Genomic DNA, 14,279 nt, shown 5'->3' on the forward strand with positions numbered 1-14,279 from the left:
AGAGCCTGGAGGAAACAAAGACAGTGCAAGAGCAGAAGAAAGCTTTTAAAAAATTAGTTGTCACAAGATAAAAGAAAATTCTGCAGTCATAAACCTAAAATGGGATGCTATGAAAAGAAAATGTTCAGTAAACAAGATAGAGGTCTTAGAAGTAAAAAACAGGATGGAATAAATGAAGGAGAATAAATTATCAAAGAAATAATATGAATGTAATACAAAATAATATGTATTCCATTTGTTTCCTTAGAGACCTTCTTTCCTAGACTTCTTTCCTTTTGTGCCAACCTGAACCTGTTTTTCTATAGATTCAATACAATTGTTACTGTTCAGTTGCTAAGCTGTGCCCAGTGCTTTGTGACCCAATGGACTATAGCATGCCAGGCGCCTCTGTCCTCCACTGTCTCCCAGAGTTTGCTCTCATCCTCTGCCATCCCCTTTGCCTTTTGCCTTCAGTCTTTCCCAGCATCAGGGTCTTTTCCAAAGAGTTGGCTTTTTGCATCAAGTGGCCAAAGTATTGGATCTTCAGCACCATCCCTTCCAATGACTATTCAAGATTGATTTCCTTTACGATCAAAAAAGCAAGAGAGTTCCAGAAAACATCTATTTCTGCTTTATTGACTATGCCAAAGTCTTTGACTGTGTGGATCACAATAGACTGGAAAATGCTGAAAGAGATGGGAATACCAGACCACCTGACCTGCCTTTTGAGAACTCTGTGTGCAGGTCAGGAAGCAACAGTTAGAACTGGTCATGAAACAACACACTGGTTCCAAATAGGAAAAGGAGTATGTCAAGGCTGTATATTGTCACCCAGCTTATTTAACTTATATGCAGAGTACATCATGAGAAATGCTGGACTGGAAGAAACACAAGCTGGAATCAAGATTGCCAGGAGAAATATCAATAACCTCAGATATGCAGATGACACCACCCTTATGGCAGAAAGTGAAAAAGAACTAAAGAGCTACATGAAGAAAGTGAAAGAGGAGGATGAAAAAGCTGGCTTAAAGCTCAACATTCAGAAAACTAAGATCATGGCATCATGGCATGCCATGCCCATCACTTCATAGCAAATAGATAGGGAAACAGTGGCTGACTTTATTTTGGGGGGCTCCAAAGTCACTGCAGATGGTGATTGCAGCCATGAAATTAAAAGACGCTTACTCCTTGGAAGGAAAGTTATGACCAGCTAGACAGCATATTAAAAAGCAGAGACATTACTTTGCCAACAAAGGTCTGTCTACTCAAAGCTGTGGTTTTTCCAGTAGTCATGTATGGATGTGAGAGTTGGACTATAAAGAAAGCTTGAGTGTCGACGAATTGATGCTTTTGAACTGTGGTGTTGGAGAAGAATCTTGAGAGTCCCTTGGACTGCAAGGAAATCCCATCAGTCCATCCTAAAGGAGATCAGTCTTGGGTGTTCATTGGAAGGACTGATGTTGAATCTGAAATTCCAATACTTTGGCCGCCTGATGGGAAGACCTGACTCATTTGAAAAGACCCTGATGCTGGGAAAGATTGAGGGCAGGAGGAGAAGGGGAAGACAGGATGAGATGGTTGGATGGCATCACCGACTCAATGGGCATGAATTTGGGTAAACTGCAGGAGTTAGTGATGGACAGGGAGCCTGGCATGTTGCAGTCCATGGGTCACAAAGAGTTGGACACGAATGAGCGACTGAACTGAACTGAACTGAGGATAGACTAGTTTAATCTCTTTGCAGTCCAAGCGACTTTCAAGAGTCTTCTCTAGCACCACAACTCAAAAGCATCAATTCTTTAGTGTTTCTTTATGGTCCAACTCTCACATATGTACATGACATTGATTATACAGACCTTTGTTGGCAAAGTGATGTTTCTGTTTTTTAATATGCTGTCTAGGTTTGTCATAACTTTCCTTCCAAGAAGCAAGTGTCTTAGTTTCATGGCGGCTGTCACCATCCACAGTGATTTTGGAGACCCACAAAATAAGATCTGTCACTACTTCCACTTTTCCCCCTTCTATTTGCCATGAAGTGATAGGACCAGATGCCATGATCTTTGTTTTTTGAATGTTTTTTCACTCTCCTTGTTGTTGTTCTATGACTAAGTCATGTTCGACTCTTAGTGACTCTGCTAAGAGTCACTGCAGCATGCCAGCCTCCCTTTCCATCACCAGCTCCTGGAGCTTGCTCCAACCATGTCCACCGAGTTGGTGATGCCATCCAACCATCATTCTCTGTTGTCCCCTTCTCCTCCTGCCTTCAATCTTTCCCAGCATCAGGGTCTTTTCCAAGGAGTCAGTTCTTTGCATCAGGTGGCCAAAGTTTTGGAGTTTCAGCTTCAGTGAATATTCAGGACTGATTTCCTTTAGGATGGACTGGTTGGATCTCCTTACAGGCCAAGGGACTCTCAAGTCTTCTCTAACACCACAGTTTAAAACCATCAATTCTTCTGTGCTCAGCTTTCTTTATAGTCCAACTCTCACATCCTTACATGACTATTGGAAAAGCCATAGATTTGACTACACGGACCTTTGTTGACAAAGTAATGTCTCTGCTTTTTAATATTGTTTAGGTTGATCATAGCTTTTCTTTCAAGGAACAAGTGTCTTTTAATTTCATGACTGCAGTCAGCATCTGTAGTGATACTGGAGCCCCAAAATATCAAGTCTCTCACTGTTTCCATTGTTTCCCCACATGTTTGCCATGAAGTAATGAGACTGGATGCTATGATCTTTGTTTTTTGAATGTTGAGTTTTAAGCCAGCTTTTTCACTCTCCTCTTTCACTTTAATCAAAAGGCTCTTTAGTTCTTCACTTTCTGCCATAAGGGTGGTGGCATCTTCATATCTGAGGTTATTGATATTTCTTCTGGCAATCTTGATTCCAGCTTGTGCTTCATCCAGCCCATCATTTCGCATGTTGTACTCTGCATATAAGTTAAATAAGCTGGGTGAGAATATACAGCCTTTTCTAATTTGGAACCAGCCTGTTTTTCAGTGTCCCTTTATAACTGTTGCTTCTTGACCTGCATAGAGATTTCTTAGGAGGCAGGTCAGGTGGTTTGATATTCCCATCTCTTGAAGAATTGTCCACAGTTTGTTGTGATCCACACAAAGGCTTTAGTATAGTCAATGAAGCATAAATAGATGTTTTTCTGCAATTCCCTAGCTTTCTTTATGATCCAGCAGATGTTGGCCATTTTTTTTTTTTTCTGGTTCCTCTGCCTTTTCTAAATCCAGTTTGTACATCTGGAATTTCTTGTTCACATAGTGCTGAAGCCTAGCTTGAAGGATTTTAAACATTACCTTGCTAGTGTGTGAAACAAGGGCAATTGTACAGTAGTTTGAACATTCTTTGGCACTGCCCTTCTTTGGGATTAGAATGAAAACTGACCTTTACCAGTCATGTGGCCGCTGCCGAGTTTTCCAAACTTGCTGACATATGAGTGCAGCACTCTAACTGCCTCATCTTTTAGGATTTCAAATAGCTCAGCTGGAATTCTGTCACCTTCAGTAGCTTTGTGGTAGTGCTTCTTAAGGCCCACTTGATTTCACACTCCAGATACATCTAAAAGTGTGGATTAATGACTACATGGGATCTAGACATGAATTTCCTACTTAACAACTCTTGTGATCTCACAGTAAGTTGATAATACTCTGTGTTAGTCAAAGAATAGTTGTGCTATTCTTAAATAGCATAAAAATCCACAAGGGAAGATGAAAAAGCATCAGAGGAGAAAAAGGAAATCAGATAGGAAAGAAAATTTAGGGAAAAGGCTGCATCTTATTTGTTTTGTGTTACTATTATACTAAGTATTGGGTTGGCCACAATGTTTGTTCCATGAATGTGGAAAAATGTGAAGAAACATAGTGACCAACCCAACAGTAAAGAAACTACTGTTGTTCTGTGGGAGTAAGCAAGGAGATGTTAGGTTGTCCCCTAGTAGAAAAAGAGTAGTCAGAAAAATGTACATTCCACAATAGCAACCTGCATGGAGAGGAACAGAATTAAATTACCAATGGTTATCAGACATGGAGTTCCCGTCCTGATCTGGTGCCGGTTTTCTGAAATAGGATAGTAAGGTGTTACAGAGAGAAACTACCTGATGATATTTTATGACATTCATCTTATCATCATTACCTGGCAGATTAGGAAATACCTACAGGGTTTAAGCAGCTTAATATTAGATTTATGTTTGTCATAGTTATTATTGAAACATTGTGTAGTAGTCCTTATAACTGCTGTCAAAAACTAGAAAATTTAGGTTATATATAGAATACAGGGATACTAAAGTCATAATTTTGAAACTGATTCCCCATTACATACTTAGAAATGAATAACTTGGGGAAAAGAAAATGATTTTACTTTGTAAATATGCAACTAAATTTTATGAAGGTAAATTTTAAAGAATTCAAAAATGATGTTTAAAAATATTTGTTCATCTATTAAAATATTTTAGTAATCTCATTAACAAGGTAGATGAATTATGTGATATTTCTACTCATTATAGTTTGGATATAACTGTTATGGTAGCGTGTTTCAATGAAGTCTACTATATATTCTGTGTGTGTGACACAGATAACATGTGCTTGTTTTAAGTCAACATACAAGAGTGTGTAAAACAAGGTAAATATTGCCCCCAGCCCCATTCAATACCACCACTTGTTAGTAATCTTAATCTGAATCATTTGTATCATGATGTATGCTTTTTTTTTAACCACATAAAAACATATTGTGCTTTGCATAACATTTTTTCTCCAAAATACACTTTGTATTTATATATGTGTGTGTATGTGTGTGTGTATATATATATGAATTTAACATTGTGTCTCTTTTAATCTATTCTTTTAGATCACTTGAATAGTGTCATGATATACTTGTGACATAATTTTTGGACCATTCTAATGGCAACTCACTCCAGTATTCTTGCCTGGAGAATCCCAGGGACAGAGGAGCCATCTATGGGGTCACACAGAGTCGGACATGACTGAAGCAACTTAGCAGCAGCAGCAGCCAGTACTGCTGGACATTCATAGCACTTGCAGTTTTTTTATGATTATAATATTAAAATGAACTTTTTATATATATCTTTATACATTTGCTATTTTCTTTCTGATAGATTCATAAAAGTGGAATTTGTTGGATTAAGAGGAATGCATAAAATTATTACTACTACTGAATAGGTACTAAATCAGCATAGTAAGAAAAGAATTAAAAAGTCACTGTGTTCTATTACATACTGATTCCTTGTATGCTTAAACAGACAGGATTGTGGAATCTGTCATCTGATATACGTATCAACCCAGGAGGTTAGATCATAATCACCATTAGTTAGTGTCTAATCGATGAAGTACACCAGTGACTATCGTGATATCCAGTATTCAGTGACACTTGATTTATCATGGGCATTTCAGTAAAATGTGGCAGGTTCTTATATTACAGGCATTTATATTGGTCGGTCCCGTCGTTTAATAGGGCTTTCCTTGGTGGTTCAGATGGTAAAGAATCTGCCTGCAATTCAGGAAACCCTGATTCTATCCTGGGGTTGGGTATATCTTCTGGAGAAGGGAATGGCAACCCACTCTAGTGTATTCTGGCCTGGAGAATTCCATGGACTGAGGAGCCTGGTGAGCTACAGTCAATGGGGTCACAAACAGTTAGACATGACTGACTCACACTTTCACTGTTTAACAGATTTTAATATAGAAATTTATATTTTATCGATAAAACACACTACCAGATTTTCAAGGATATGCAGACAATTTAATTTGCAAATTTTCAATTTTTGCTGCTTCTGCACAAAATAAGACTGGGACAATCAAGATAAAACCAATGATAAGTGTTTTGTTGGTAATTTACTAGTCTTACAAGGAATTGGTTTAAAGAAGTTGGCTAGAAAAGACATGTGCTCTCCCACTCTTCTGCCCCCATCGCTGTGTTGTGGCAACAAATCTTTACTTTCTCTCATGTATCCCCAGTGGCTAGAGTAGCTTCAAGCACACAATAAGAACTAAGTACTAGTTGATTGCATATTACTCATGTTTAACCAAGAACTTGAGGCCATGAACTTTTAAATTATGATTCCAACATTTAAACAAGAGTGCACCAAGCATTCATCCTAAGTAGTATGCATATAAAGCAAGTGAAATCAAGTAACATAATGGAAGCTGTGCCATACGTATAAAATGCATCACAAGTCCTATTCTATTTGCTAGTTTTAATCTTCATCGTGCTAGGTTAGCTAGTCTGATCCCAGGAACATTTTGCAATATGAGATACCATGTTATAGGTGCATAATACAACTCAATTTACACAGAAAAACAGGGAACTATTATGAAACTCAAAAGCACATACATTCAATTGGTTCACATTTAATAAAGGTTATGATGAGATTCTTTAGGAAAAATGAAGATGTGTCTCTGATGGTTTGGAGATACTAAACTGGAAACAAGAGTATTGACAAATTTCTTAAGGCCCTACCTTTTTGACTTCAGAAAAAAAAACAAGTCAATTACTTTATAAATTCACTGAAAAGTTGAAGTCGCTCAGTTGTGTCTGACTCTTTGCAACCCCATGGACTATAGCCTGTTAGGCTCCTCCGTCCATGGGATTTTCCAGGCAAGAATAATACTAGAGTGAATTGTCATTTCCTTCTTCAGGTGATCTTCCCGACCCAGGGATCGAACCCAGGTCTCCCGCATTGCAGGCAGACTCTACCAACTGAGCCGCCAGGGAATCACCAAAAATATAAATTCATTAATATCTTACAAATAGCAGTAAGTAGAAGGACTGTTTGCCCTCAAAACTAGGTAAAACTAATAAAAGTTTCCACTTCTATACATTTTCCTCCAGTGCTGAATAAGGATATAGCAAATCTTTCAAAATCCCACTAAAACTTATAAGATGCAAATTAGGCCTTTGTCTTCCATTGTTAGTATTTCTAAAGGTAGAAAATTACAGTATGTTGCCAATTAAAAGTACTGATTAAGTATTTAAATATTACCTATATAATTTTAGGGGAAAGGGGCCATCTGTAGCTATGATGTGATTTGACAGAATATATGCTTTGATACTGGGGGTAAAGACCGATAATCTTTCAAAGAGATGTAACTAGTAGGAAAATAAATCTATACTCATAAAACTTTATTATCTGTTGGAATTATGAAATATATGCTACTGACCCACAAAACAAAACATGCTTTCAAAAAATTCTGAAATAATTTTTGAAATTTATTTCTAAAAGTCACAGAGACAAAACTTTAAAAGCAACAATTTATACTAAGTATACATGCATGAGCAAAAAAAATAAGCAAGGGAATACACAAATGAACATAGTAAAATTTTAATGAATACAGTATTCTGGATACAAGTAGAATACCACTACGTAAGAACTGTATTTACCTCAGAAATCTATGGTAGTATGGATTGAGATAAACCAGGCTTAGGATAGTCACTTCACTATTCACATTTTAATCAGGGTGGACTAGAAGCCAAAACATTTTAGGCTAAGATTTTCAATTAAATTATAGAATGAATTTTTTATTTAATAAACGTTTGAAAGTGATCTGTACTCATTTAAAGGCAGCTGGAGCAAGTCAAATTACAGAGAGCCCTTACAAAGACTAAGCACCAAATGACAAATTGTGGCTTTTGTTTGGGGCCACCTTACATTTTTCTAAAATGTATTTTCCATTAACATTTACGTACAGATTCTTTCAGGCAAAAGGTCTGAATGTGGAACTTTCTGCTTGAAGATCTTGCCAACTGTCACTTACAATAGTATTTAAGCAATGAATACTTCTGAACAATCCCAAGCCGATACTTAATTGGTTACAATTTTAAGAATCAGAACTTTATTTTGGTCCCTGAAAATTCATTAGGGCCAAATGCCTTAACTGGAAGTAGCATTTGTTTAAAATAAAAGAAGTCTTACTCAAAGATGATAATGAATAAAATAACTATTTAGGCTCCAATATGCAATCTTTCTAAATTTTCACCCTGTAAGAAATGTCTTTCAGGCTTGCTATATGCCCCAGAGAATCAAAAGAAACCAACAAAGAACTTAACATTTCAACAAGTTAGGAACTATTTACTGTAAGCATATAGTGAGATTCTGGAAGACATACTACCATACTTAGAGAAAATGCTATTTTAACAGGTAAGCATGTTGAAGGCAGTTTATAAATGAAACATAACAAATCTTATGTTTATGCATACAACTTATAAAATAGAAAAAAATGTGCTATTTTTTCCAATAGTATAGCATCACACTAACACTATAGTTAAGACTGAAAGCGTCTGTACACGTCCACTACACACCACAGCAGCATATGCCTCTTAGATATTCTGTTCATTATCCAGCATATGCCAACCATGGTTTCACAGATTTGTACCAGTTTGAGCAGGCTAATACAATCATTCTGCCTTATCTATTTAACTATGAAGTAAAGTTAACCAGTTTCAGGGAACGAAAAATTTCACAATCAGTAAAGAAACATATTAAACCTCCACAACAGGATGGAAAACGCTTCTAAGGACATGATATAATCCTAACAGGATAGATTATGCCTCTAGATGTAGTGTATGTGTGAAAAGTTAGGAGCCTGGAGAAATACATCAAACTATAGGGGACCTATATGATTATCAAATTAGTTTTAACTACTATTCAAATGTGAATTATTGGTGTTTTTCTGGTGCCACATCATCCAGTTTACTGAGGACTACTCAAAGCTGTTCTGCCACTACGTGTTTGCTGTTATTGCAAATTAGTATCTAAATAGGGAGGTGTCTGATTCATGAGTCTTGAAAAAATTAGAATGATTGTTTATCTAACCTTATCTTTGTATTCTGAAAAGAATGCTATAAAACTCAATTATTTTCCTAGCTTTGTAGATCTGGTACCATCAAATCAAACATGGTTGCCTGCAAATCCTTTATTAGAGGAAGTAAAAACAAAGTACATTTTGGTTATGTTTTGCTGCTGGTCTCCTCTTGCATGTGCTTTACCAATGAGAGCACTATTCAGGGCATTAATTGTGCTACTTTAACGCAACTGAACATGAGAAAATCGGGTAGCTCAAATTTTGACAAGTGATTTTTCTTTTTTGGTGGCAGGCTTATTTAAAAATGAAAACCACCAAAAAAACCTCACATAAATCTAAAATCAGATGGGCACTTTGACAACCCAAACTAGGAACTTAAATCTACCAAAAAAGATATAGAAAGCTGTTTCTGAAAAACATCTTTTTCTTACTCACTTTGGCTTTTTTAAAATGAAGATTTGTGGTAAAATGATCTCAAGGATAGCTCCCTCTACATCACATAGGGCATCAATTATCAGTGCTTGTAATAGAAATATATTTTATAAACACTTTTAACTTGAATGTTTTCAAAGAATTTAAGACTTTTTTAAAGCTCTAGTCCAAGTTTTCAGCTGTTCAATTTTTAAAAAATATATTTTGGGTACCCAACAAAGACGACAACTGGGCTAAGCTACTTTAATAACTTTACAGGATAGTGAAGTTCAGATAGAGCTCATTTCCTGAACATGGTTGACCTTTAACAGAACTGATTTATTTCCTCACCCAAACAGTTATGCAGGATACTGCCAGATCACCACTACAAAAAAACCTTGCCAGTATTTCTAGACAATGGTTTATCATCTATGTTTAAAAACCTTGTACCACCAGAGGCAAAGCACGTAAAAGTGAAAGTAAGTAAACTTATTTCTAGTCTATTTATCTAAATAAACTTTTATAATATCATATGGAAAATTAATGCATAAAAAGTAATCTCCTTATTATCTGATTTGTCAGCCAAAAAGTAATTGCTAATTCTCTGTAAAAACAGGAAACTCAATCATAAAATGTCTACTTGTTTAAATTAAAATGCCAATCTTGAAGTCTTTTAATACCATGACATAAAAAAAGAAGTTTGGAAATTCAGAATGACACTTGAAATGAAAGCCTATGGTTCAAAAATCTGTTTATAGTTAGAGACTAAAATCGTATCACTGCAAAATTCCCAGTGGCTTTGGCACTGCCATGAAGATTTCAGTCTTTTGGTCACTTGAAGCTGCTACTAAATACAACAAGAAGCCTTAAAATAAAAAAAGAAAAAAAGGAAAAAAGACAGTGAGGAACTGAAGGATAGTTAAGGTAACTATATCATATACAAGTAAAGCACAGTCTGCAATAAACAGTCTTTTTCTGCTAGGAATCTGAAGATATGAGAATAGTTTCCCACCCTCCCTTTTTTGAGGATCCTCTAATCAGGGAAATAATTTCTTTAAGTTACTGTGAGTGGTATTGCCTGGCAGCAGCTTCAATTTCCTAGGCTAGTTGTCAATCCAAGTAATTAGGTAATCTCACAAGGAATAATTATACATGGCAACAGGGTAAAAAAGCAGGGCAGTTCTTCCATGCACAAACATTTCAGGAGAAAAACCATCAATTTTAAAGATAACCATCAGGTTTCAGGTATCCTAGCACACTCTAACCCTAAGTTTTGCTTTACACCATTGGTGACTAAAATTAACAATACATTTTGCAGTGAGTTTTTTTTTTTTTAATTTTTTGCCTGCAACTGTATATACATTGCAAAACTATTCTGCATCACATGATTAAAATGTAATAAATATAAAAATGAACCACACAATCAACACGTAACTTTTAATACTCCACATTATTTATCTTGATCACAATGGTGGTAACCTCCTTGTCAACAATCTTGTGAGTTAAGGAGCTGATTCTCATTCTCGTATCCATCAGGCAGGTATGCTCTCCTCAGTTGGTCTGACTTGGGTATGGAGCCTCCATTCTTCACATGGCGAGACAGGAAAGCACGGACTGCTGGGTGATCAGCCTTCTCAAGTGGGATATTGGCTTCCAGGCACATTTTCACAAAGTCCTGGATAACACTGACTTTCTCTGTTTGCGCAGTACTGTTGCACTGAAGCGATGCAGTTAGAGGCCTCTGCTTCTTTCTCACATTCTGCTCTTCAAATTCTGCCTTCCTCTTGGTATGAGTCTTTGACTTGAGGTGGTCACTAATGGCAGACTTGCGAACATGATTCAGAACCACATTGCAAGAAGTGCAGAAGAGCTTTCCTCCATCTTCGTGCAGCTCACCTCCAAACTCAGTGACTCGATCCAGGGGAGTCACATACAAAGCAGTCTTAGAACGGTTTCGAGCAGGTGGTGCTGTTACTACAAATCGTTCCATTCTGACTTTGAATGGGGTTCTTTCAAGACAAGAGAAACAAAGATAAGTGTTATAACACTTCATGCAGGAAGCAAAAATAAAAGGTAGGTATAAACATTTTAAGATTAAAGGCTTCAGAAAATTTAATTCAAATTATTAATAGACTTGTCTATTAAGTCTTAACTTACCTGAAATATGTTAAGGGAAGGGAAAACCAGAGAAAATTACTAGTAACAACTAAGTCCATTCCTTGATTTTGACGAAATCAAATTCGAACTATTAAAAAAAGAACTCCAACTATCATAGATGTCACTATCCTTCAGAAAAATCTAACCACAGGTCTATATTAATGGTATCAATTGTATGAATCTCATCTAATTTAGATGTGTGTTCAATTTTAAAAGAACTTTGTTCCTGTCACAATTCTGGAATGACCGATTTTAGGAAATCAACTTCAAGGAATTATGTACAAAATTTATTTAAACAGGTGAGCCATTTAGCTAGTATAATTCTATATGGAGATGAATATAATTTCTAAAGTTCTTCTGAGAATAAAGAAAGTAAAAGTCAAGAAAGGACACAGGCCAAATGTGATTACAAGCAGCAACAATGACATTAAATTTTACAGTCAAAATATAGAGCTCAAATTAGTCATTTTTATTTAATGTATATACACCTCTACTAAGACCTTTCCAAAACGTGATGATAGTCAAGATACGCAAAGTAGCTTTTCTAACACTTTTGTTTACATCGAAGAGTAATGTTTACATTTGCTAATATTTGTTTCATTTATTAAGTTAGACCAAAACCAAGAACTTAACACAGTATCTCATACATGATGGATGCTCAATCACAATTTGTTTGATATGGGATAATAATTGATTATTTTCACAAATATTTAACTCAGAAATAACTTAATAATTTCTCAATTTATCCCAACAACAGATTTTTCTGATCATTGCCAAAATCATAAGGTTATGGGCACTGAAAACTTGAGATAACAAAGGTTGTAAATGATACCATTTGTTGGATTAAACTTACATTAGTCCAGATAAAGGAAACTGAAGTGAATTTGATATATTTCAGGATGGAATTCTGTTCCGTTTAAATACACTAGAGAAAAATTCCCAGGTGTGTTCTGAAGAACTATGCTTTATAAGCATAATAAAAAACATTGGAATATTCCATTAATCTATGCTACAGAATTCACAGCTGGTTAACATGAAATCTCTCTCAAAAGAATTTATGTATTAGACACCTGTGGACACAACCTCAGAGAACTCAACATTTCCCAGTATTCTTGGAAAGTTTAGGCTTTAATAGGTTTAATTCTATTTTTTTTTTCCAATAAAAATCTGTTAAACCAAGGCTCTCATGTGTCAAATATTTAGGCTATAGGTTTTCAATTGCAGAAGACAATTCCTGCGTACTTAACAGTGAATTACCATTACACATATTTGTACTTTATGGTATGTGTTGTAGAATCTTATACCAAGTCAGTCCCAATTATAATGAATAATTCCAACCTCTTTATGGAAAACATTACATATTTGTGACTAGTGATGCTTAAATCATTCTATGTTTAAAGTCTATCTTTGGATTTCAAACTGTAAACAATTAACATGTTCGTTATTCTCTGAAGCATAAAACACGCAATCACTTGTGTTAATATGAAAGGCCTATTCATTATAAAATCTTGTAAGTTTTCTAGTACATTTGTGTTACTGCAGAGGCAAGTATCTACCCAGTAGAGGTTGCTCGAGTTTACAGAACCGAAGAACAAAAGTGTTTTCCATAGAAGCAAAGATATTTTAAACGAGGAAGTTAAAAGTTAAGGCCAGTAATTGGCCAACAAAAGAAGCAAATCATTTACTGGATAAAAATAAAACTCATCAGAAGTTTTCAAGTTTAAATGTTTACCGGATGAGTTTCCAGTTTTTTCGTCTTGATACCTAGCAGTGAAGGGTCTCCAGCGCAAAACCAAAGACGCATTAAATCCTGGCACTTTCCGTTTGTTCAAACCCGGATATGCCTTCAAATCAGTTTTTCAACAAGTGGTGATGGGGAAACAGTTTCTGGGCTTGCACCCTATTTTCCCTGAGGTGCTGGGAAGTCATGCCTTTACTGTAAAATACGAAAAACAAACGGAAAGAAAAAATGGAGGAGGGGGAAGAAGGGTGGATGAAAAAAACGAAGAAGATCCACAACAGCCACCACGCAGGTGTGTTTAAAATCACCCTAGTTAAGTCCATAAATCCGGATCCCAACGTTTACCCCAGCTCTCCTCAGCCCAGTCCCTCCTCAGTCGTCCGCCCCAATCTGAGCCTCCTCGAGTGCCCCAGCCCCAGGGATAGGGAGGAGGGAAAGGCGGGGCTCGCGACGCTCCCGGCGTCTAGACTCCCTCCTCCCGCGCGGAGCCCAGCACGCCGGCGTCTCACCGCCCCTGCCCGCTAGCTGGGCAGGGCCGAGTCCCAGCTGCCGGCCGTGGGCCCAGGAACTCGACAGCCGAGTTGGCGGCAGTCTCAAGGGAGGAGGCGGCAGGCGCCTGGCGGAGGCGGCCGCTGTCAGGCTTCCCGTCCCCTCCCTCTTCCTCCCGCCGACAACGGCGCCCCGGCCCCGCCCCCGGCTCCCGCTCGGGACGGAAGGCCCCGGGCCCAAAGCCCGCACCAACGGCCGGGCCCACCCTCGGCCTCCCTAGCTCCTCGGTACCGTAGGATCTGAGCCGTCGCTAGGGGAAGTGGACGATACACGGCCGGAAAGGAAAGGAGGAGGAAGAATAGGAGGAGCAATAGGGAGAGGGAGGAGGACCAGCCGCCGCCGCCACCGCCGCCGTCGCCGCCGCTGTTGCACGAACGAGCCCCGCGGCGGCCGCCGTGTCCCCCGCCGCGCCCCGTCCTCCTGTGCCACCAGTGGCAGAGCTCGTAGGCGGCCCCCAGCAACCGCCGAGCAACATTGACCAACGGACTGCAAGTCTATCAAACAGACGGCAAATTTGACCAATAGTGGCAGAAGGGCGGACATGTGCATGATTGGCGGCTAGCTTTCTCCAATGAAAACTGGGGGCGTGGGTGGGCGGAGCCGGAAGTAGAGCCAGC

At 37.9% G+C, this 14,279-nt stretch overlaps 1 protein-coding gene and 1 long non-coding RNA gene across 6 annotated transcripts in view; one reads left to right on the forward strand and one right to left on the reverse strand.

Moving 5' to 3' along the window:
- LOC105611303 (uncharacterized) overlaps positions 1-7,128 on the forward strand; it is a 31,574-nt gene extending 24,446 nt beyond the window's left edge. For all 5 annotated transcript variants that reach the window (XR_006055807.2, XR_009597840.1, XR_001433851.4 and 2 more), the window contains one exon: positions 4,834-7,128. This is a non-coding gene — a long non-coding RNA (uncharacterized LOC105611303). The remainder of the gene's footprint in view (positions 1-4,833) is intronic.
- Positions 7,129-7,191: 63 nt separating this feature from the next.
- On the reverse strand, positions 7,192-14,089 carry CGGBP1 (CGG triplet repeat binding protein 1). The gene is made up of 3 exons (XM_004002842.5): positions 13,894-14,089; positions 13,105-13,308; positions 7,192-11,224 (listed from the first exon to the last, which is right to left on the reverse strand). Exon 3 carries the CDS (start codon positions 11,203-11,205, stop codon positions 10,702-10,704), a length of 504 nt encoding a protein of 167 aa, XP_004002891.1. The 5' UTR covers positions 11,206-11,224; positions 13,105-13,308; positions 13,894-14,089; the 3' UTR covers positions 7,192-10,701.
- Between the last annotated feature and the right edge of the window lie 190 nt (positions 14,090-14,279).

This window comes from Ovis aries, chromosome 1 (genome assembly GCF_016772045.2).
Source record: "Ovis aries strain OAR_USU_Benz2616 breed Rambouillet chromosome 1, ARS-UI_Ramb_v3.0, whole genome shotgun sequence".
Taxonomy (NCBI): domain Eukaryota; kingdom Metazoa; phylum Chordata; class Mammalia; order Artiodactyla; family Bovidae; genus Ovis; species Ovis aries.